General features: G+C 39.6%; 3 protein-coding genes across 3 annotated transcripts; all 3 read left to right on the top strand.

Annotated features, from left to right (window-relative positions):
• Nucleotides 1-6,144: 6,144 nt before the first annotated feature.
• Nucleotides 6,145-7,761, top strand: tmsb2 (thymosin beta 2). The gene is made up of 3 exons (XM_086084855.1): nucleotides 6,145-6,276; nucleotides 7,060-7,164; nucleotides 7,300-7,761. The coding sequence occupies exons 2-3, from the start codon at nucleotides 7,065-7,067 to the stop codon at nucleotides 7,335-7,337; spliced, it is 138 nt and encodes a 45-aa protein (XP_085940981.1). The 5' UTR covers nucleotides 6,145-6,276; nucleotides 7,060-7,064; the 3' UTR covers nucleotides 7,338-7,761.
• A 147-nt stretch (nucleotides 7,762-7,908) lies between these two features.
• LOC147168197 (protein Wnt-8a-like) lies at nucleotides 7,909-14,662 on the top strand. The gene is made up of 6 exons (XM_086084856.1): nucleotides 7,909-12,666; nucleotides 12,771-12,804; nucleotides 12,963-13,101; nucleotides 13,367-13,492; nucleotides 13,563-13,705; nucleotides 13,823-14,662. Exons 1-6 carry the CDS (start codon nucleotides 12,596-12,598, stop codon nucleotides 14,387-14,389), a joined length of 1,080 nt encoding a protein of 359 aa, XP_085940982.1. The 5' UTR covers nucleotides 7,909-12,595; the 3' UTR covers nucleotides 14,390-14,662.
• A 145-nt stretch (nucleotides 14,663-14,807) lies between these two features.
• LOC147168196 (protein Wnt-8a-like) lies at nucleotides 14,808-16,787 on the top strand. Its single transcript, XM_086084994.1, has 6 exons — nucleotides 14,808-14,919; nucleotides 14,986-15,019; nucleotides 15,100-15,229; nucleotides 15,462-15,587; nucleotides 15,716-15,858; nucleotides 16,230-16,787. The coding sequence occupies exons 1-6, from the start codon at nucleotides 14,858-14,860 to the stop codon at nucleotides 16,785-16,787; spliced, it is 1,053 nt and encodes a 350-aa protein (XP_085941120.1). The 5' UTR covers nucleotides 14,808-14,857.
• Nucleotides 16,788-21,028: the final 4,241 nt, after the last annotated feature.

The following is a 21,028-nucleotide window of genomic DNA, read 5'->3' as shown; positions in this document are numbered from 1 at the left end:
TGTACATTGCAGCAGTACTGTGTCAATTACATTCATCTTGACATTCTCAAACAGGGGCATCGGGGCAAACTTGATACACACAGCGGTTCAATAGAATTGTATTTTACATCAACAAGCTATAGTGTCAGACTGGCCCGCCAAATCATTCACTGACCTTTGTCAGTCAGGAACCCTCAAATGTGTTAACATTTCAAAAATAAAGGTTAATAGGAAGGTTGAGATCCATCCAGAAGGTCAAAGATTTTGCAACAAAAATAAGAACTGAATCTATGATTTGTAACTAACAAATCACATCGATCGTGTATTTTTGTCAAGCAATGCTTAAAGTTATGAAAATGAATCAACACCACGATGGGTTATCTTGCATTGACTATTAACACAATCAAGAAGTGAATCTATTTGAAATGGGGTACACACATACTGATTTTTAACATTTTTCTAAAATGTAAGAGACCCAACACAATGGGAAAACATCGCCATAGTCTTTGTCTGCTCCACCACACTGCACCTCTTGATGTGTGGTGTACTTGAGTTGATCAACGCCACACATAATATTAGTAATAATAATATTTAAAATGCCCATAAATTTACATACACAAAGTATGTTATGAGCACAACTGTAAACTAGATTTGATCCTCTCGTCAATGAATGTACCATGCATGTTTTTTAGAATGTGTAAGGAGCGAGTATTCTCAGAGAAAGTCATTTTCCTTGTCAAGGAAGATTAAAGGTTAGAAGTGATCAAATTGAATCACAATGCAAAATTCTGCCTGAGTGCAAGGGAACAAAATGTTCATACTACATTCATTTTCCAAGTAATGAGTTTGCTTGTGTCAGATGTTCAAGCTACAGTAGATGTTTCTTAGTTTGAGTGCTTGAGTGTAGTTTGTACATATCTGTACAGTCTACTACAGTATTATTGTTCCAGCTCTTTTAAGCATACGGAGTCCAACTGTGTCCTTCAGCGCATAACATATTGACATCAAGAATCAAGGGCTATGGCTAACATTAGCATTGGTGTCTTGTATTTCTTATATATGATTTATTATCTTATATATGTCTTATCGTCCCACGGCTTGGGTCAATTTGACCCGAAAAATTTGATTGTTTAAAAAAAAAAAAAAAGGGTCAAATTGACCCAAGTAGCGGGTGGGTCTAATTTTTTACCATAATTAGGTTATTTTTTACCCACAACTTTCAAGAGTGTATGTCTGTAATATTGTTCTATACATCACAGTGCTGCCTTGAGCATCATCTTTCCCCATTGAAATGGATAAAATGCCTTGATTCATCCATTGAAAATTTTCACCACAAATGGTGGTTGTGCCGTTGGGTAATTTTTTCTAAATAAACTGGGTTATTTTTGATCCAGCAGTTTTAAATACCATCAGATGATCTAAACCAGACGCCCCAAAAAAGTGCTGGGTCAAAAAAACAGCCCGATTTTGGTCAAAAATTGGATCAATTCGAGAGATGGGTCAAATTGACCCAAGTAGTGGGTCAGTCCAAGTTTTGACCAAAATTGGGTTATTTTTGACTCGGCAGTTTTAACATTGTAAACATAATTTGTAACACGATTGAGGATTGACCCAATGACAGACAATGCTCTTGTTGGCATGGCATTGAGTAATAATTTAAGTAATATTAGTGGTCATGGTGTTACAAAAAGATTACTTTAAAAGATGCAACAGCCGCCCCAATAGTCTATCGAGATCCTCCCTCGGGGTCAATAATAGCAACGGAAAGGCTAAAAGGCTCCAGCCTTCCAAAAAAATAAAAAAATAAAATAAAAGAATCTAGGGCCATACTTTAGAGTTGTTGCATACCATTTGCTGCCGTTGTAGTAAGATTGTCTGGCGGAACAGTCGCATTGATTTTGTATCACCAACATGGAGCATCGTGGGCGTGCATGACTAACTGTGAAGGCCCCTGGCATATCTCTTCCAAGCATGAGAGGATATGCCATGAGTAGACTTCGGAGGACACTACCCAAACATACTGGACTTTCAAATGCGGGGAAGCTCTTTTTTCTTTTTTTTACGCCTCAGTCAGATCATCCAATCATAACACAGTAGCCGGATGTCTGGGCCGAGCCACTGACGCTGAACATCCGATGGGTGGGAAAAAGCCCAGCATTTATCCAATGACCGTCCAGTTTTGCGCAGTGGAACAACCCACTCTATTAAGCAGCGTCCGACTGTGGAACTGCAGGCATGAATTAGAAGGAAGTTGTGTCAGTTATTTGTGATAAGTAGCTGATTCTGAACAAAAGGTGAAAGTATTATAGTGCATAGATTGTACAGCAGTGCATATTTCCTCACTTTTTTCAGGGGAAGGGGCATTTAGGGGAAGCTGAGCTTCCTTTGCAGTCTAGCAATCAACACTGACTTTACAGAGTGCATATTGTAGAGTAAATTTGTCACTGAAAAAGACTATATTCGGTCCTAGTCCAAACAGAGTAAACTTTATACTCGGAAGAGAGTAAAATGTTCTAAAAAAACAACAACAATAAAACTCAACAGTTGAGGAACAATCACAGAACCTTCGGGTTGGTAGACAGCCAACCTAACCTCTGACCCATACCACTCCTACTTTGTGTCAATATATCGCAGGCGTCAGGTGGAATCCTCATACCTCCATTTTTTGGTCTCCTTTGGGACACACCAGCAATATGTTAGCTAGCATAGCTTAAGTGGTAGAGTGGCTGTCTTCCATGCTGAAGGTTGTGGGATCGTTATTCAATCCTTGAGCATTTTATTGTTGTTTGTTTTTTAGTATTTTACACTCTTCTAAGTGTAAACGTTTACTCTGTTTAGAGGGGACAGAATATAGTCTTTTTAGAGTAAAATTGACTCTACGAAATATACTGTGTAGGTGTTATGTGGGCCCAAGCATAGTTGGAATGGCTAAGTGAGAGTATGTGACGAAGGTTGTCGTGGTCAAGTGTTTCTGTACATTTGGGACTGGGCAAAGCACTGAACCACGGTCAAGGACACTTTAACATGGTCACAAGGGCCGGAGATTGAACCCACAACTTCTGGGTTGGGAGACAACCACTCTGACTAACTTCTCCATTAGTCAATGTCAGGCTTGATTGAAGGTTTCTGTCTTGTGTTTTTTGATTATGTGTGAAATGTTGTGAACTATCACCTTGGGCTGCATGGTGGACCATTTGGTTAGCACGTCTGCCTCACATGTGAAAAACTCTGGGTTTGAATCTAGACTTTCTAGACCTTTCTGTTGAAGTTGTTATGTTCTATCAATACTTGAGTGAGTGGGTTTTCTGTGGGTACTCCGGCTTCTGCCCACATTCCAAAAATATGCATATTAGGTTTATTGAAAACTCTGAATTGTATCAATGTTTTGTTTGCCAAAACAGTTGAATTAATATTAGAGGTGAGTTTGCATTTAAATTAGGCGTATGGTTATATTTCAGTGAACCTTTTATTCTAGAGATTACTTACATATTAGAGACTAGGTTAATTTTATATTTACAGTAGTTTCCATTCAAAGGACGATCAACTTTTATAACTGTCTAATGCAGGGGTCACCAATCTGGTGCCCGCAGGCAGCAGGTAGCCCCCAAGGACCACATAAGTAGCCCGCTGGCCTACTCCAAAAACAGCTCACTAGCGATGGGACATTGTGATTTCCTGGTAATGTTGTAGAAGTGATCATTTGAAATTTTGAACAATGGCAGTGATTTATAGAAGTGTTGCATTTTGACATTTATGTTTCCTAATTATAGTGAGAACTCCTAACCAAGAGCATTGGCTTCACATATTTGAATAATGAATATCATTAATTATAATAACAACATAAAGGTAATTTGAGCAAATATGCCATTTCAGAGGTGTGTATCAAGCTAGTAGCTCTCCACACTAATCAGAAGCCAAGAAGCAGCTCTTAATTTGAAAAAGGTTGGTATCCCCTGGTCTAATGTCATGAGCCTCTTGGGAAAAAATGGGTCAGTTCCACACTTGGACAAGCAGGACCCTACTATTTATGACCACAATGAGGCGCTGTTGTAGAATGCAAAGAACATCGAGTAAGTGGTGCCAGAATAGCAGTGCACATGCTGTCTGGCTCACACGGTGAGGATCATGTTGACTCATCATCACCGCTATATTGTGAGGTTGGCTGATATATATGGCAAGTGACCTCACAAACTGGCAACAACACCATGCAGTGAACCCCTGAAAAGATTAAGGGGGGCAACTCCCATTTCTCATGAGGTCAGCTATAGGGACAATTCAGGGCTCTCATCATCATCACTATTCTATTACCGTCTGATGTAATCAAGAGTTGCATGATCACTAAATCAAGGATGTGACTAATGTCTCCGAAATGAGACGTTATGATCAACTCAAAAAGATGAAAAAAAATTGTTTAATCGACTACCAATGACATTTACACTCAAAATCAATCTATTAAGTTATGTAACTAAAAACAAACTCATTAAACATATTTACTTTATCTGTCAAACCACACTCTAAAATGGAGGCCAAAAATCATTTACTCAAATTTAAATTTATACGTGTTAAATTACCCGTGGTTCCCCATGAGTTTTAATCTGATATTATTGAATCCTATTATATGTAATGCTCTGTTTGCTTGCCTAGTGCAGTATTTTGTGCTATGGGTTATTCTAGGTTTCAATTATTAGAATCAAGAGCCATCTGCATGTGACCAGATTCCTTGTGTAGTGTATAAGATAGGAATGACTTTCGGAATAAAAATGTTGAGAATAAAATAAAAAAAAGAAGTTTTTTTTAATTGTGCTGTCAAGGTTAAAGGATGATCTCATTGATTAATCATTGGAAAAAAATTGCGCATTAATCATGTATTAACGCAGATTAATTGCACTATTAATTTTGACCACTGATGATCCTTTAGCTTGACAGCGGATGATTACGGTTAATTAAGGTAGCACAGGTTATGTTTGAGTAATAAACATAAGGGATGTAACGATAACGGCAATACAGTATTCCCTCGTTTTCCGCTAGGGTTAGGTTCCAAAAAATAGCCGCAATAAATGAAATCCGCAAAGTAGTTAGTTTTATGTTTTACATTTATTATAAATGTTTTAAGGCTCTAAAACCCGTACCTCACCACATAGTTTATACACTTTTCTCATCGAGGCATTTACATTTTCTCACATTTCTCTCTTGTTTAAACATTCTCAATGCTCAAACCGTCATGCATTTTATAAAATGGGTACATTACTTTAAAAAAATGCATGTAAAATTGCACACACAAAAATCCGTGAAACAGCGAGACCGTGAAACGTGAACCGCGTCATAGCGAGGGAACGCTATATCGTGATACCGCGATATTAAAACTGCCACAATATCTTCGTCGTCATGTCACAATATTAAAAGCAGCTCATCTGTTTAAAAAAAAGTCTGATTGATTTCCATTTGTGCGGTTCTAGCACCCTCTGGCGGCTAGTGTTTTAGTGCAGTTTAATTTTCAAAAAGCATGTTTTGGCCCTTCTATGTTTAAAATCCAAGCTAATGGTCAGATGAAGGGGATCGTAATATGCTTGTGAACCGAGTCAATATGTGGAGGAACTCTATGCCTGCGTGCATTAGCAAATATTAAGTGTTATTAGAGATTATAGGTTGTTTATATGCATTGCTGTTATGTAAAAAAAGCACAATATTGTGTTTTTTTGTATGAGCTAAATTTTTTACAATATCGTGACCTTTTTTAATATTGCCAACCTCCGACAATATTGTGATAATGATCATATTGTGACCTTCATATCGTGATAATATCGTATGGTGATGTTTGGATATTGTTACATCCCTAATAACAGGTGGTCAAATTTGGCGGGCAAAATTTTTTGATAAAAAGCATTTTTAATTCAGTGATTAATCGTGATTTCTAAGATGTAATTAATCAGATTTTAAAAATTAATTGTTTGACAGCTCTTAAATAAATAGAAAAGCCAATGACTTGTATTGTCCAAAATGACAATATACAAATTACATGAATTTCATATATGGGCTGTACATAACACAATGTCTCTTGTCATTGACCCATAAGAGCATGAATATTGATGACAAAAAGGAAGACTGACTAAGCTCTTAGTCATTCTCTCTCTCCTTTGTAACTCCCCCCCTCCCTCCCTCCCTCCCTTTAATACCCACACCCTGCATACAGGCAAGCGTGCACACACCGGCAGCTCCCTTCTCACGCTCGATAACTCTACCCGTCCTTACTCTCCTCTCCGCTGGTGGATTTGAGCCTGCTGTTTGCGAGGACCATTGGTAAGATGTATTTTCCAGCATGTTTTTCACGTCTCTGTGCCTGTGTTAATCTTTCTGGTTGATTGTCACTGAGAGTCAGACAAAGGATTGGGGTGTGGCTGGAGCACCGGAGGCTGCCTGCTGATGGCAGCAAGGGGAAGAAGATGTGCAACGGGATGGTTGCGCACATGCTGATGAAGTAACAATGGGGATTAGTGTTGGGGTAATTAGTTAATTGAACTGAGAAACATGCTCTGATCAGGGCTTGGCAGAGGTGGGTGTAGCTATCATTATGCCATGATGCAGTTGGCTTTGACACTAAAGATTGAAACATCTAGTCCTGTTAACAGAACAATTTCTACTTGGTGGAATTGTATGGCAGCCTTATTGACCGTGCAGGAGGTTAGAAGAGGCGTGACTGGGCCATAGGACACGTTGTCAGACCTGAGGCTAGCTCAGGAAATTGACTGCAGTCGAGCACCACGAGGCTGCAGGGGTGGATGCAGAGGGACAGAACAAAGAATTTGGCCTCATAGAAGGAAAAACAGAGACAAAGGAAAGAATACACAGTTGGGTAAAAGTAGACACGTGGTGCTACATGAGGAGGATGTGCAACTTGCACTCAGGCATCCATGTGGACGTGCGTTAGCTGCACAAAGCCACTCCCTTCACATGCAAACACCTCAGATGCTCATTTTGAAATCATTTAAATCCACGGACACATTTGGCAGTTGTGATAACCCAGAAAAACTATTTTACCTTTCGGAAGGTAAAACAATTTCAACATTGTTTTTGTCTTTACAGTCAAAATGTCTGACAAGCCTGATATGACGGAGATTTCCCGTTTTGACAAAACCAAGCTGAAGAAGACCGAGACAAAAGAAAAAAATCCTCTACCCACCAAAGAGAGTGAGTGCAGCCAGTCATTATTCTCTGAAACAACGCGTCTCACTTCACCCAGTGTCAAAAAGCACAACAGATGCAAACAATGAACTCTCCCGTGTCCCAGTCGGATGCTGACCATTTTTCTGTCCCGTTTTGCAGCTATTGAGCAAGAGAGAAAAGGAGATGCCACACCTTGACTGCTAAGCACATGAAGAAATGAAGCTGGGATGCCACAGCAAAATGCACTTTCTTTTAATTATCACACTACTCCAATCTCCTACTTTGGTCTTCAAAAAGGGTGCTCCTGAGCTCCCAGGGGTTTTAGCCTCATGGGGGGCTCTCTATCACTTCAGTGTAAAGGGTTAGCCTGGTTGCCTGTCTCATTCTGTTAGCCTATAGCTAACAGCTTACCAATATTGCCAAACTGGGGAGTGGTGTTGTGATGTAGCAACAGGAGGCAGGTAACCAGACAATGAGGAGATGGGGAGGGGAGGGGTGGGTTGAGGGGGTGGTTCTCCTAAAAAAAAAAAAAGGGAACCACTGGAGCCAAACCATCAAGGATGTTTTCGTAATAATTTTTTACTTTTCATTTTGAAATAAATATCAAGATGTGGAACCTAATTATCATGTTTATTTTGTCTCTTCTATATCAGGATGCAAGAAAAAAGACAACACCACATTAATAACAAGCACAATACAATAAGAATGATTAGATCAGAGGTCACCAATGTGGAAATAGCTTACTAGTGATGGGACATTGTTATTTTCTAAGAAAGTGTGATCATTTGAAAATGTAAGAAAAAGTCTTGCATATTCGGTATTATCAAATTGTTATGAAAAAATCATTAACAGGATCAGTTTCTACACCTGAATATTAATTTAATTAATCATGATGTACACTACTAATAATATTAACTATTACTATTAATAATAAATCAAATAATTAAATAATAATATCTAGTAATAATAAAATAATATTACATAATGATGATAAATGTAATTTGAGCACATTTGCACATACTGGTAGCCCTTCGCACTAATCAGTAGCCAAGAAGTTGCTCTCAATTAAAAAAAAGGTTACTCAGTTAGGATTAGATAATACTCACAGGCTCACACTCAGTGGTCACAATATTAGGAACATCTGCATTTCTAATGCAACAGCATGTACAAGAGCTTTTTAAGCCATTACAAAATAAAAATGTTAATAAACATAGGATAATTACTATAATTTAACGCTATTCTATGTCTAGGTATGCGTGAGAAGAAGAAAATAGAAAATAGAAGAAAATAAATATCTCTGACTGAATATATATAATAACACTAATTCTAAAGCTGTCAGATCTCATACACAAATTAGTAGACACTAAACTGCCAATAGCCACCCTAGCCTTGGGATGAATACAATAGGCTAAATTGGAAAAGTGGGTTGCTGTCAATGAAAGGACACAATACAGTCAAGGCTCGAAATATGTGATTTTGCATTGCAGTTGACGAGGCAAAATTTGTCTTTTTTTGTTTGTCACATTGAATAGCAAAACTGGGAAGATTTTTTTAAAGTTTTTCGTCCAAAACGCTAGTGTGAAAAAGGTTAACGATGGTTAATGTCAGAAAAATATGACCAATCATTATCATAATTCACATGCACATCTATTTTCATGCTCATTTCAAAATATCAAAACAATCGCCATTGTATTAAGCCTTTTTCTCCCTGTTAACATTCACTAGAGAGAAAAAACTTAACATTGCTTAGAAAACTATGACCAATTGGCAACAACTTTTATGTGCACAGCTTTGCATAGCCTATGCCCAATTCATTCTCTAAAAATACCACACAATATCTCTCCATACAAAAAAAACTAAAATCACTTGATGTCAGAAAAACTGCAATCAAGGTTTACCAAAAATATATGTGGACATCCCTAGCTATACCCACTCTTTGAAGATATTATAACGATCACACCAATATTTTGGATTTTATGCGCATTAAAGTCTTCCTCTCTTATACTCACTACAGCATTGTCACTTAATGAAGAACATGTTTAAAATCCATTATGAGGCGGTTGTTTTAATATTTTCAGAGTTTGATGTGTCATAGGTAGAGATGACAAGCATGTGAAGTTTGGTGACGCCTGGTCATAGTTTTCGAATATTAATTAAGCTTTTTCTCTGAGGCGAATGTCTATGGGGAGAGCAAGGCCTAATGCCCATAAAATCAAAAATACAAATACTGTTTGGATTTTTTTCAGAGGTTAAAGTGGGCATGGGTGGAGATGTGCATGTGAATTTTAGTAGTTTGGGCAGTTTTCTGACTTTACGCGACGTTAGGATTGTTTTTTTTTAAGTATTTTAGACCCTACCCCCAAAAAGTTTGGCTAGGCTTACGTCACGTCACCTATGCGAGTAGTCTGAGGCAGAGGGAAGCGCTGTGCTACTTACACCGCAAGAGCTATAGATAGCTGTAGCTATATAAAGGGATGACAAAAGCAAGATGGCAAAGTCCATAACAGATACATAACAGCCCTAAATCTTGGTCACTGACAGGCGTTGCCAGTCAGGACCCCCTTTGCAGTCGCTGTGAAGGGTTCCACCCATGTCCATTTATCTCACTTAACATCACCATAAATCCCCCATCTTCACGTACAGAATCTCCTTATTTGCCCAACAAGTTTGTTAGAATGAAATAATTTTTTGTTCTCACACTTTTCATTGTGTAGATTGCAAAGCTCGAAATGAGCAGCTTCGCAACGAGGCAAATTTTGCAAAATTGAATAGCAAAACTGAGAATCAGCAGCTGAGACGGTTGCAAAAAACTTCACTGGGCCGGAAGCACGCAATTGTTCATGTCCCCTACTGAGGCTAATCGGAGATTGAGGGGAGCTCCGTGCTACTTTCATTGCACCAGCTAGCTAGCAAAGGCCTTCGGCTGGCTATGAGTTCAGCTCATCAAATTGCGGACTCCTTCTTGAGTCAGAAATCATCATAAATTTCTGAAAAGTATCATTCTCATAAAGGGTTGACGAGAAATCCTAAAATTGACACGGCTAGCACATTTTGCAACGGAATTGAGTGCTCGGGTGACCAAATACACTTTACACAGAAGTTTGACCGGAACTGGGTTAAAGCAGAGAACATCCAAATTTGAACAATAAAATGGCAGGCACGTTAATACTTGTCTGGAATGAAGCCATAAATGGATTAAGTTGCATTACAGTGTACGTCAACTAGAGGAGTGGCTGATGAGGTAATAGTATATTGTATTCATACTGTAGCAAAAAATATTTCTATTATCAGTAATGTTGTTTATTTGTTTTTACAATGCAGTCCTGATTTTTTATTTTGACTTATGAGGTCTGCACAATAAATGATATAAATATATTAAAAATACAAATTAAATAAAAAAGAAAGTAAAGTTGGCTGCTACATATAATGTAAAATTAAGAAATAAAAACTGTTGACTATATAAAAAAGAAAAACAATTGTCCATTTGTTATATTGTCATATTTTTATTGTTTAATAAAACCCTAGCTTCAGTTCCTCGGGATTGACCTGCCCAAAAAATTACTCGACAAAATTAGAAAGTTGCTCCTCATTTATTCAGTCATTGATTCACAAAATTGCTCCGTATATATATATATATATATATATATATATAGAGAGAGAGAGAGAGAGAGAGAGAGAGAGAGAGAGAGAGAGAGAGAGAGAGAGAGAGAGAGAGAGAGAGAGAGAGAGAGAGAGAGAGAGAGAGAGAGAGAGAGATCTAGCACTAGTTTAGGTCTTCCAATGGTATAATAAAATACTAAAACACAACAAAAACTATTTCATAATAGTACTTCTACTAGTGCTATCAATAATCATCATCGTCATAAGAGGGAGAATAAGAGATTGAGTACAAACGAAATGTTAGACTATTTTGATAGAATTCAATAATATTAAAAGCAGATCATTGTCCTAATACTGCTACAATACCAATAAAAGTCTAGTATTGTAATAAAGTATACAGAGGTACACGTAGCAGTAGTTTATTGTAATAAGTAGCAGGAGTAGTAATAGTAGTAGTGAAGTCGTATACTACTACTGCTTGTACTACTACTATGTATGGGTTGTGTTGTTATTTACATCAAGTATGACAAGTGCTCCAAACTGAAGGTGAATGTCACATTTGCCCACATGATTCATCAGCATAGTTTCGATGGCACCCATACATTAACACGCCCATGTATTTAGACCATTGTCCACATGTTATTAAGCCATTAAAATTGTTAAGAGCTCTATTAATTAAAGACCAGAGGATTTGAATTAGCCAGTGTCCTATCCAGGTTGGGAGTGGCTCTAGGTTTCAGTCATATTGCAGGATGAATGTTGTGGATGATATCTAATTATAGGGATTATCGTCACCTACTTAACGTTTCTATTGTGTTGATGTTCTCGCCCAATCGTCCATCCATTGTTCTACAAGATGAGCGCATTGTTGTTGTGGGGGATTTTGAGTGGTTTATTTGGGGATTTGGACAAGTAGATGACATTTTGGTTAAATCTAATGTTAATCACTGGGCAATGTCATTGAGGCCAAATAATGCTAAGAAATGACAGAAACCGATTAGATGAATGCTGATGACTTGCAGTAATAATAGGCTAAATCACGAAAAATCATCAGAAGAGGTGAATATGCTGATTAACAATCCCAAATGTTTATTTTGTGACCTGGGTAGGTCAAAGTATTGTATGATTAGGCCTACAACTCAAAGCTGACCCTGTATCTTTCACGCATTAACGCTCTCATGGATTTATACCCTTGTAAATTCCAGACTGTTTTCACACCAAGTTGTTTCTGAAGGAAACATCTATTATCCTATTATCACCAAGATGCCAATGTCGGCGATGTGTGAAGAAGTATTTACATGACTATATGGGCTGAGCTCCTGCAAGACTTTATGGCTTTGTCGTCACCATGTGCCCTGTGGGACATTGGTGCCATTTCCCAAAAATGAAGGAGAAAAAAAAAATCACCATGCATGCATGTAGGCTATTTGTGGGTAAGATTTAGCATCCATCATTTCAAATATTATCATTTAGTTAGTATATCCACCAGAGTCAACATATCATAAACCTTTGCATGGATATTGAGTTTTAATACAAGATTATAACGTCATTAAATTGTGTTACTTGGTGGGAATGGGGGACCAGATCGATTCAGGTGAATTAATGAGGGGCTGTTGGCGTGTCTGCGTTGTCTCTTTGAAGTGCACTTATGCGCGGACGGCTCCTATTTGTCTACAGGCCACGACCTTCACTGTCGTCTTTTTCACAGAGGAGCGTTACTTGTTCGACAAATCTGTCAATCAAGGAGGGCCTACCCCCATATAAATAAAATCAGCTTGGAGGTTGGGGTGCAATTTATGTTAGGCCTCTTCTCTTTTCGCGACTCTTCTCTGGGTGTTCAATAATTGTCGCAATCATGGGAGGCTGGATGCTGCATACTGTGACGCTTCTCTACACGAGTTGTATTTTACAGTCTGGATCCACTTGGTCTGTCATTTATACTTTTGCATGGACTTTCTTTAAATCTTAGGTTAGCTGGTATTTCAATTTGGACTAACTCGGATTATTGTTGGACTCTTTTCTTTTCATAGGACGGTGAAGAATTTCCTCATGACTGGACCAAAGGTAACCACACCTCGCTGGGACTATACTGTAAATTCAACTAATAACTTTATCCCGCGCGATAATTAATAATAACTAACTCACTGCGCGCATTGACAAATTACATTCCGTCTTCCGTCTTTGTCTCTCTCTCTCTTTGTCTCTCTCTCTCTCTCCCAAAGGCTTTTCTGACCTACACTGGTAGTGTGCAAGTGGGTGCGCAAAGTGGAATACAAGAGTGCAAACACCAGTTTGCTTGGGACAGATGGAACTGCCCTCAGAGCACGCTTCAGCTATCCACACATAACGGTCACCGAAGTGGTAAGAAATGGTTCTTTAAAATTTAGCAAGAGCTGCCATCGCGCTCTCAACTCATTAAAATCATCCAAATTAAATACACATTGAGTCATTTACTGACAGCCCTCAAATAAATAGTCACACTTAAAACACTAATGCGCAAAACATACCCGCCTCTCCCAGTTGGAACTGTATTTCATTTTACGCGCATGCACTCATCATTACACTGCTGTATTTTACGCACACGTTCCGCACACAAATAACTATTTTGTTTTTGCTTCTCGTCTAGCTACAAGAGAAACGGCCTTTGTCCATGCCATCAGTGCTGCAGGAGTGATGTATACTCTCACCAAGAACTGCAGCATGGGAGACTTTGATAACTGCGGTTGTGATGAATCCAGAATAGGACAGACAGGTAAGACGCGTGGAGATCGACAGTTTTGTTTTCGCCTGCGTTTGGCTATTTTTATTTTTTATATCTTCAGGAGGCAGAGGGTGGATTTGGGGAGGCTGTAGTGATAATGTGGCATTTGGCGAGAAGATCTCCAAACATTTTGTGGACGCATTGGAAGATGGTCATGATTTTCGTGCTGCGGTCAACCTGCATAACAACGAGGCCGGGAGACTAGTAAGCCATTCAATTGCTAATAACGATTTTAAAAAAAGAAAGAAAAGAAAAAAGCCCGAGGGCAAAAATTATATTTATGCTTTGAATTTAAATGTCTGCTCGTTCTGTCTCTTTGAGGCAATTAAAGCCACGATGAGGAGAGCCTGCAAGTGCCACGGCGTGTCTGGAAGCTGCAGCATCCAAACATGTTGGATGCAACTGGCCGACTTCAGAGAGGTGGGCACTTACCTGAAAGTTAAGCATTCCCAAGCCACGAAGTTGGAAGTAGACAAGAGGCCGATGAAGGCTGGCAACAGCGCGGACAACAGAGGCGCCATTACGCACGCCTTCCGCAACATCCCTCGGACGGAGGTCATTTTCTTCGAGGACTCACCGGACTACTGCGTCAGGAACCAGAGTCTAGGTTACGAGGGCACCGAGGGACGGGAGTGCCTGAAGGGAGACAAAAGCATGCCGCTGTGGGAAAGGAAAAGCTGTCGCAGGCTGTGCTACGAATGCGGCCTCCGAGTGGCGGAGAAGTTCATTGATGTTGTCAGTAGCTGTAATTGCAAATTCCATTGGTGCTGCACGGTTAAATGTGACAAGTGTAAAAGGGTCGTTACTAAATATTACTGTGCGCGCAAGCGAAATGGCAGAAAAACACACAACAAAGCAAAACGAAAACACCGTCCGCGTGGACACTGATTGAGTGACAGTTTCGTGTCGCACGGTTGCAGTTTATGACCTAATAATCGGCATGCTATCTAATAGCACTTCATGTTATAGCCCACACTGGATTTTGAGTAACATTTACTGTATACGAACAAAACAATACAACAGTTGCGTTTGCGGATGGTCAAGTTGGTCTCCAGTCCAAACTGTGATATTGTATATTAAATTGACTTAATAAAATATTTTTTTATAATATGAAATGAAAACGTCTGGTTTGTCTCTTGTATATTGGTGTCATGCAGCTTTGGAGATAAAATACACTATCGCCTATAATACCAGCCTTTGAAGTGCGCATATAGGCGTTTCCTAAATCCGTTATCCAATCAGCTTTTCGGCCGCTTGGGGGAAAAGGTACAAGGGCTCCGTTTGTTCCTCTAAATAAAAAGGCTTAAGTTGCAGAAGGTGGGCTCATATAAGTTTGCTAGTCGACAATCGGTCAAAATGGCATATTTGCTGTGGCTTCTTCTGTCTTTTCTATGCAGAATGAGTCCGGGACACGCGTGGTAAGTGAATCACAATTTATTTATATGTAATTTAAGAGCGGGACTATAATGATATTTTCTTCCCAGGATTGCTGGTAACTTTTTGATGACGGGATCCAAGGTAAACAACAACTGCAACGTGAACGTTGAGGAGATGAGGAGAGCAAAATTAATGAACAAACGCTTTCGCCTCTCTTGCAGGCCTATCTTACCTACGCCAAAAGCGTGCAGGTTGGCACGCAGAGTGGCATCGAGGAGTGCAAACACCAGTTTACGTGGGACCGATGGAACTGTCCGGAAAGCGCTGTCCAGCTAAAGGGACTGAGACGTGGTAATTAATCTACTAAAATACGTGTGAATGTGTGATTGTAAAAAAAACAAAAAAATGAGTCACGCATTTACAGGGAGCGTATTTGAGCGTTAAACTTATATATATATATATATATACACATAATATACATAATGCTTTCTTGCAGTATTATGAGTGCATGTTTTTCTAACGAAATGCTCATTTTGAAATATAAGGAAGGCATCTAAATAAAAGCATCTCTGGTCATTTGCAGCCACCAAGGAGACGTCTTTTGTCCATGCCATCAGTGCTGCAGGAGTCATGTACATTCTGACCAGGAACTGCAGTATGGGAGATCTTGACAACTGTGGCTGTGATGTCTCAAGGAATGGTAAAATAGGTAACACCTCATTCAAAAGTTATATTCAGCATTATGTTATTGCTATGCAAGTTCTCTTTATAACTCCGCTTGTTAAAAAGTAATACATGGCAAGTCTCGCATATGTACATTGTGGTTTGTGTGTACAGGTGGACAAGGCTGGCTTTGGGGTGGCTGCAGCGATAACGTGGATTTCGGGGAGAGGATTTCCAAACAGTACGTGGATGCACAGGAGACCGCTCAGGACTCAAGAGCTGCTGTCAACCTGCACAACAATGAAGCTGGACGTCTTGTAAGCATTCTTACACATGATGGATGGTTGGATGACATTTATTAGATCTCCCTCCAAATAAAATTACGGATAAACTGCTTGAAATTTCTCTCCCATGTCTGGCAGGACTATTGCTAGAGACATATAAAAAGACCTGAGTGTAAAGCATAGTAAAGCAATCGTTCTGAGTGATTTAGTCAAATGAAAATATAGGAAAAAAGGCTTATTTTAAACATTTGGATAGAGACAGCATTGATTGTAGGTAAATGTGAACATGAACATGTGTATAAAGTTGATAGGTTGGTTGCTGGAAATGAAGAGGAGAATGGATGGTGGCATGGGGGAAATTCCATTCCAAATGTCAGCAAATAATCTTGTTTGTGCTCCAACAGGCAGTGAAGGCGACCATGAAACGCATCTGCAGATGTCACGGCATGTCTGAGAGCTGCAGCGTCCAAACGTGTTGGGCACAGTTGTCCGACTTCAGAGAAATTGGCGATTATTTAAAGGTCAAGCACAGTCAAGCCCAAAAGTTGGACATCGACAAAAAGCGCAAAAGGGCAGGCAACAGCGCAGAGAGCCGCGGAGCCATCGTCGACGCCTTTGGCAGTGTCCCGCAGACTGAACTCATCTACCTGGAGGATTCCCCAGATTACTGCAAGAGAAACATCACTCTAGGGCTGTACGGCACCGAGGGCCGGGAGTGCGTGCAGCACGGCGAGGGTCTGACACAGTGGGAGAGGAGAAGCTGCCGCAGGCTGTGCCATGAGTGCGGCCTGAGGGTGGAGGAGCGGCGTGCAGAGGTGGTGAGCAGTTGCAACTGTAAATTCCACTGGTGCTGCAAAGTGAACTGCGATGACTGCTCGCAAGTGGTGGTGAAGCACGTCTGCGCCAGGAGGGAAGCAACTGAACGTCACGCCCTCAGACGCAGACACCGTGGACCCAAATAAAACATGCTTGCCTGACAATCTTCTAAATGAGGGCCAATATCTGAATTGTCATCATGTTTGCACTTTTTTATATTAACTATTTATATTAACTTGTGTAATTAAAATATGCAACCCAGTCTCAGTCTTATAAATAAATTGTGAAACATATAAAGTATTATGTTGTGGTTTTTCCATGTTACGGAAAAGGATTAGGCCCAGTAAAGAGAAAGAAAAAAGTTTGGCAGGATTCTCACTTTATTCACTTTAATCTCAGAATTCTGACTTGAAAGTGAGAATTGTAAGTGAAAATTCTGACTTCTGAGAATTGTAAGTGAAAATTCTGACTTCATTCTCAGAATTCGCACTTTAAAGTGAGAATAAAAGTAGCATTAATAAAGTCAGAATTCTGACTTTAAAGTCAGAATGCTGAGAATAAAATTAGAATCCTGCCAACCTTTTTTTCCCTCTTCACTGGCCCTAATCCTCTTCCGTACATGTCAAACTAATAAAGATTGCTGTACTTAATTTTATGATAAGGCGCGAGGGTGTTTGTGGACATTAGAATGAGAATGGCATGAATACACTAAACAGGGGATTACAGGGATAACATGGTGCAGATGACGCCTCTATCAAGATGTTGATCCAGTAGTACTTTGAGGCCAACGTGTATTGAATTGATTCTCAGGCTTTGAAAGACAAATTAGTGAAGTATTTCCACCAGTAGAAGACAAGCGTTTGTCCTGATAATCTGGGAGGATGCCAAAGTCTTTTTGTCACATTCCACATTCAAGAGTATTCTAATGGTAAACACAAAAGATCAAAGATCAAAAATTGGGGGGGGCTAGCTTTTGACAGCCGCAGAACATTGTTTTCCGAAAAAGGTGGGTTAAACATAAGTAAAAACAGAATATGATGAAATGCAAATCATGTTCAACCTATATTTAATTGAATACACTACAAAAACAAGATACAGTGGTACCTCGGAGTTTGAACATAATTTGTTCCTGCGAAGTGTTCAAAGTCCGAATTGTTCAACCTCCGCGGTCATTGCGTGCGTTGTTTAACGTCAGGCACGTTGTTGAACAGCTAAGGGGAGAGGTCCTCGTGCCAGTATTTACAGAACTAGTCATGGTAGTTACAACTGTGCGATAATCTCCTTCCTAATTCCACTGTGGTTCGTAGCACTGTATGTTTTTATTTGCTGCCACTGGCACTGTTGTGTTTCTTTGAGTCCATGGCGAAGAAAATTGTCATGGAAAAATCAAAATGCACACTATTCACGATCTAACTGGAAATGAGCAGTGCATCGTCTCAACTACCGCAACATTCAACATTGCTCGGCTTCGCTCGGCTTCACTCAGCTACCCGTTTTCAAGATATGTTCGGCTTGCTTTGCTTGGGTATTCAAACTCCGAAAATGAATTCTAACTCTGAGGCATTTTTTACTCCAATTTTTTGGTTGAAGTCCGAATTGTACGAGTTCCCAGATGTTTCACTGTATTCAATGTTCAAACTGATCAAAATTATTGCTTTTAGCAAAAATTGACTTAGAATTTTATGGCTGCAACATGTTCCAAAAAAAACTGAGACAGGTGGCCAAAAAGACTGAAAAAGTTTAGAAATGCTCATCAAACACCTGAGTGGAACTTCCTACAGGTGAACAGGCTAATTGGGAACAAGTTGGTGCCATGATTAGGTATAAAAAGGAGCTTCCCTAAATTAATCACAAGCAAAGGTGGGACGAGGTTCACTTGTTTGTGAACAAGTGCGTGAGAAAACAGTCAAACAGTTAAAGAACAATATTCCTCAATGTACAACTGCAAGGAATTTATGGATTTCATCATATAATATAATCAAAAGGTTCAGAGAATCTGGCAAAATCAACATGAAGTAAGACCTTCCATCCTTCAGGTGGCACTGCATCAAAAACCAACATCAGTGTGTAAAGGATATCACCATTTGTGCTCAGGAACAATGCAGAAAACGTCAGTCAATACAGCTTGGTGCAACATCCGAAAGTGCAACTAAAAGGGATAATTGACTCATTGAGCCATTTTCAACAGTAAGAAAATTTTATTTTGTCTACAATTAGATTGAGAATTCCATTATTTTTCATGAGCAAGTAATACCTTTAAAAATTGATTTTTCCACTTGCTGTCGACTAAAGTGTGTAGTCTGTGCTGAGGTAACAGGTAATCATGGCTCAGTTTGCTGAACAAACCCAGAACACAGGTGTGCCCGGATTTGTCGTTTTTCCTCAGCACAGGTGATGTCATTTTCAGTGGACAGCAAGTGGAAACATTTGTTTTTTAAGGTATTAATTGTACATGAAAAATAATGAAGTTATCACATTAATTATAGACACAATATTATCTTTTTTTACTGCTGAAAAGGGCTCATTGAGTCAAGTATCCCTTTAAAACTCTCTTCAGCTATTTATCAACAACACAGAAACACCGCCGGTCGGCTGTTCTGGGCTCAAACTCATCTATGACACAATGACACGAAGCCTGGGATAAATACATGGATTGAGCACAGACTGAAGCACATTTACGTCCGTCGATCGGGTTGAGTACATATGGTCCACTCCCACTCATTCCGTCTATTTTTGCGTGCCTTCGTATCATAAAGCATTAGCAGAATATGCGGAAGCACGGACAGTGTCAGACGGGAATTGACGATTAACTGGAAGTGCCCAGCTCTGGAAAAGGTGACGTAACACAGTGGTAAACATGACCCTGTCCTAGATTTTCTGGAACGTGTTGCAGTCATAAAATTCTAAGTTAATGATCATTTGCTAAAAAACTATCAAGTTGATCAGTTTGAACATTAAATATCTTGTCTTTGTAGTGTATTCAATTAATATAGGTGGAACATGATTTGCAAAGCATTGCATTCAGTTTTTATTTATGCTGAACACAATGTCCCAACTTCATTGGAATTGGGTTTGTACTTTTTCCAAATGACGTGTTCCCACTTGAAAACGTTGTCAATTATTTTACTCGCATGGAAGTTCTGTAAGACCTCCTGCCCCAGTCAGTGACTAACCTCCTTCTTTCCTCTTCAACCCCTAGTATCGACCGGAAATCTTCCACTCAGCTGGACGTGTCATAAATCTGCCAATGTCTCAGTTAAATGAAAGATGGCACGGCTATTGCATTCATCAGCGGGGTCCATCCTTGGGGCAGAGTCTTTTTAACATTTTTGTCATAATCTTGTGCCAATAAAGGAGCAAGACCAACATTAAATACAGCTTCACAATTAGTAAGACTGGAAAAGTGGGCTTTTGTTTCAGACAATAGAGGGCATGAAACACAAAAGTAAAAAATATTGACTCTGAAAACAAGAAACTTTTTAGCCCCTAATCTTTCCCATTTGCCTGTTTGCTCCTAGGGATGTCCCGTATTTCCCATGCTGTCCTGCTGTGCCCTAATGAAGGCTTTGCCCCACTGGAGGTCCTCCCCGATCCACCCCTTATCTCTTCTCTCCACTAGCTCAACATGATTACTTCCGTATTGACCCCAAAAGGGAAACTTCTGACCTGAGGTCTGCTCCAAATGACCACATCTGCTCTCAACCATTTTACTTCAGTTTAACATTTATCAAATCAAGGTCAGATTTAACACTCATTTCAATAGGGGAAGTCTGTGCCGTTGTTTGAATGCACTTTTTCACAGCATAAAGCAACACTTGCTCTATTATCATACAGCGTTCCATGTTGAACCCACAGTAGCATGATCCTGCCCTTCACCAGGGGTATGTCTCAAAATTAGAACAGTAGAGTCAAACAGTAGAGAGGAGGGGACGGCCCTCACAAAGACCCCCCAGGAGGACTCATGTTTTCACTCAGACAGGCCTGAGGGTCTTGGGGGTGGATCACTCCGTGATTGATCATTCTCCCTCCTCCCCTATCACCTATGTGTGAGATACGAAGACGCAAGTCTCATTGTGCCGGGTCACACAATTGGATTTAGACAATGCTGTGATTTACAGTAAAAAGATGCAGTTTCTATGACAACAACACTAGCGGTTTGAGTTTGAGTTTAGTTTATTAAAAGGACAGTGTGCAGTAACATTAAGAAGATGGCTGCACCAGATTTAGCACAATGCTAGTTTCCATCTGTAGTCCCCATAAAATAAGATAACAGAGCAAGTTAAAATTACATACAAACAACATACAAAGTGCCAAATACATAGTTTTGTATCATCAAATTACAAGTCTTAAAAAGTGCGGAATGATAAGATACAACAATTTGGTGAAG

Source organism: Leptonotus elevatus, chromosome 9, assembly GCF_054856555.1.
Source record: "Leptonotus elevatus isolate MCC_2025b chromosome 9, RoL_Lele_1.0, whole genome shotgun sequence".
Lineage (NCBI taxonomy): Eukaryota > Metazoa > Chordata > Actinopteri > Syngnathiformes > Syngnathidae > Leptonotus > Leptonotus elevatus.
This window is presented reverse-complemented; position numbering and strand designations above follow the sequence as displayed.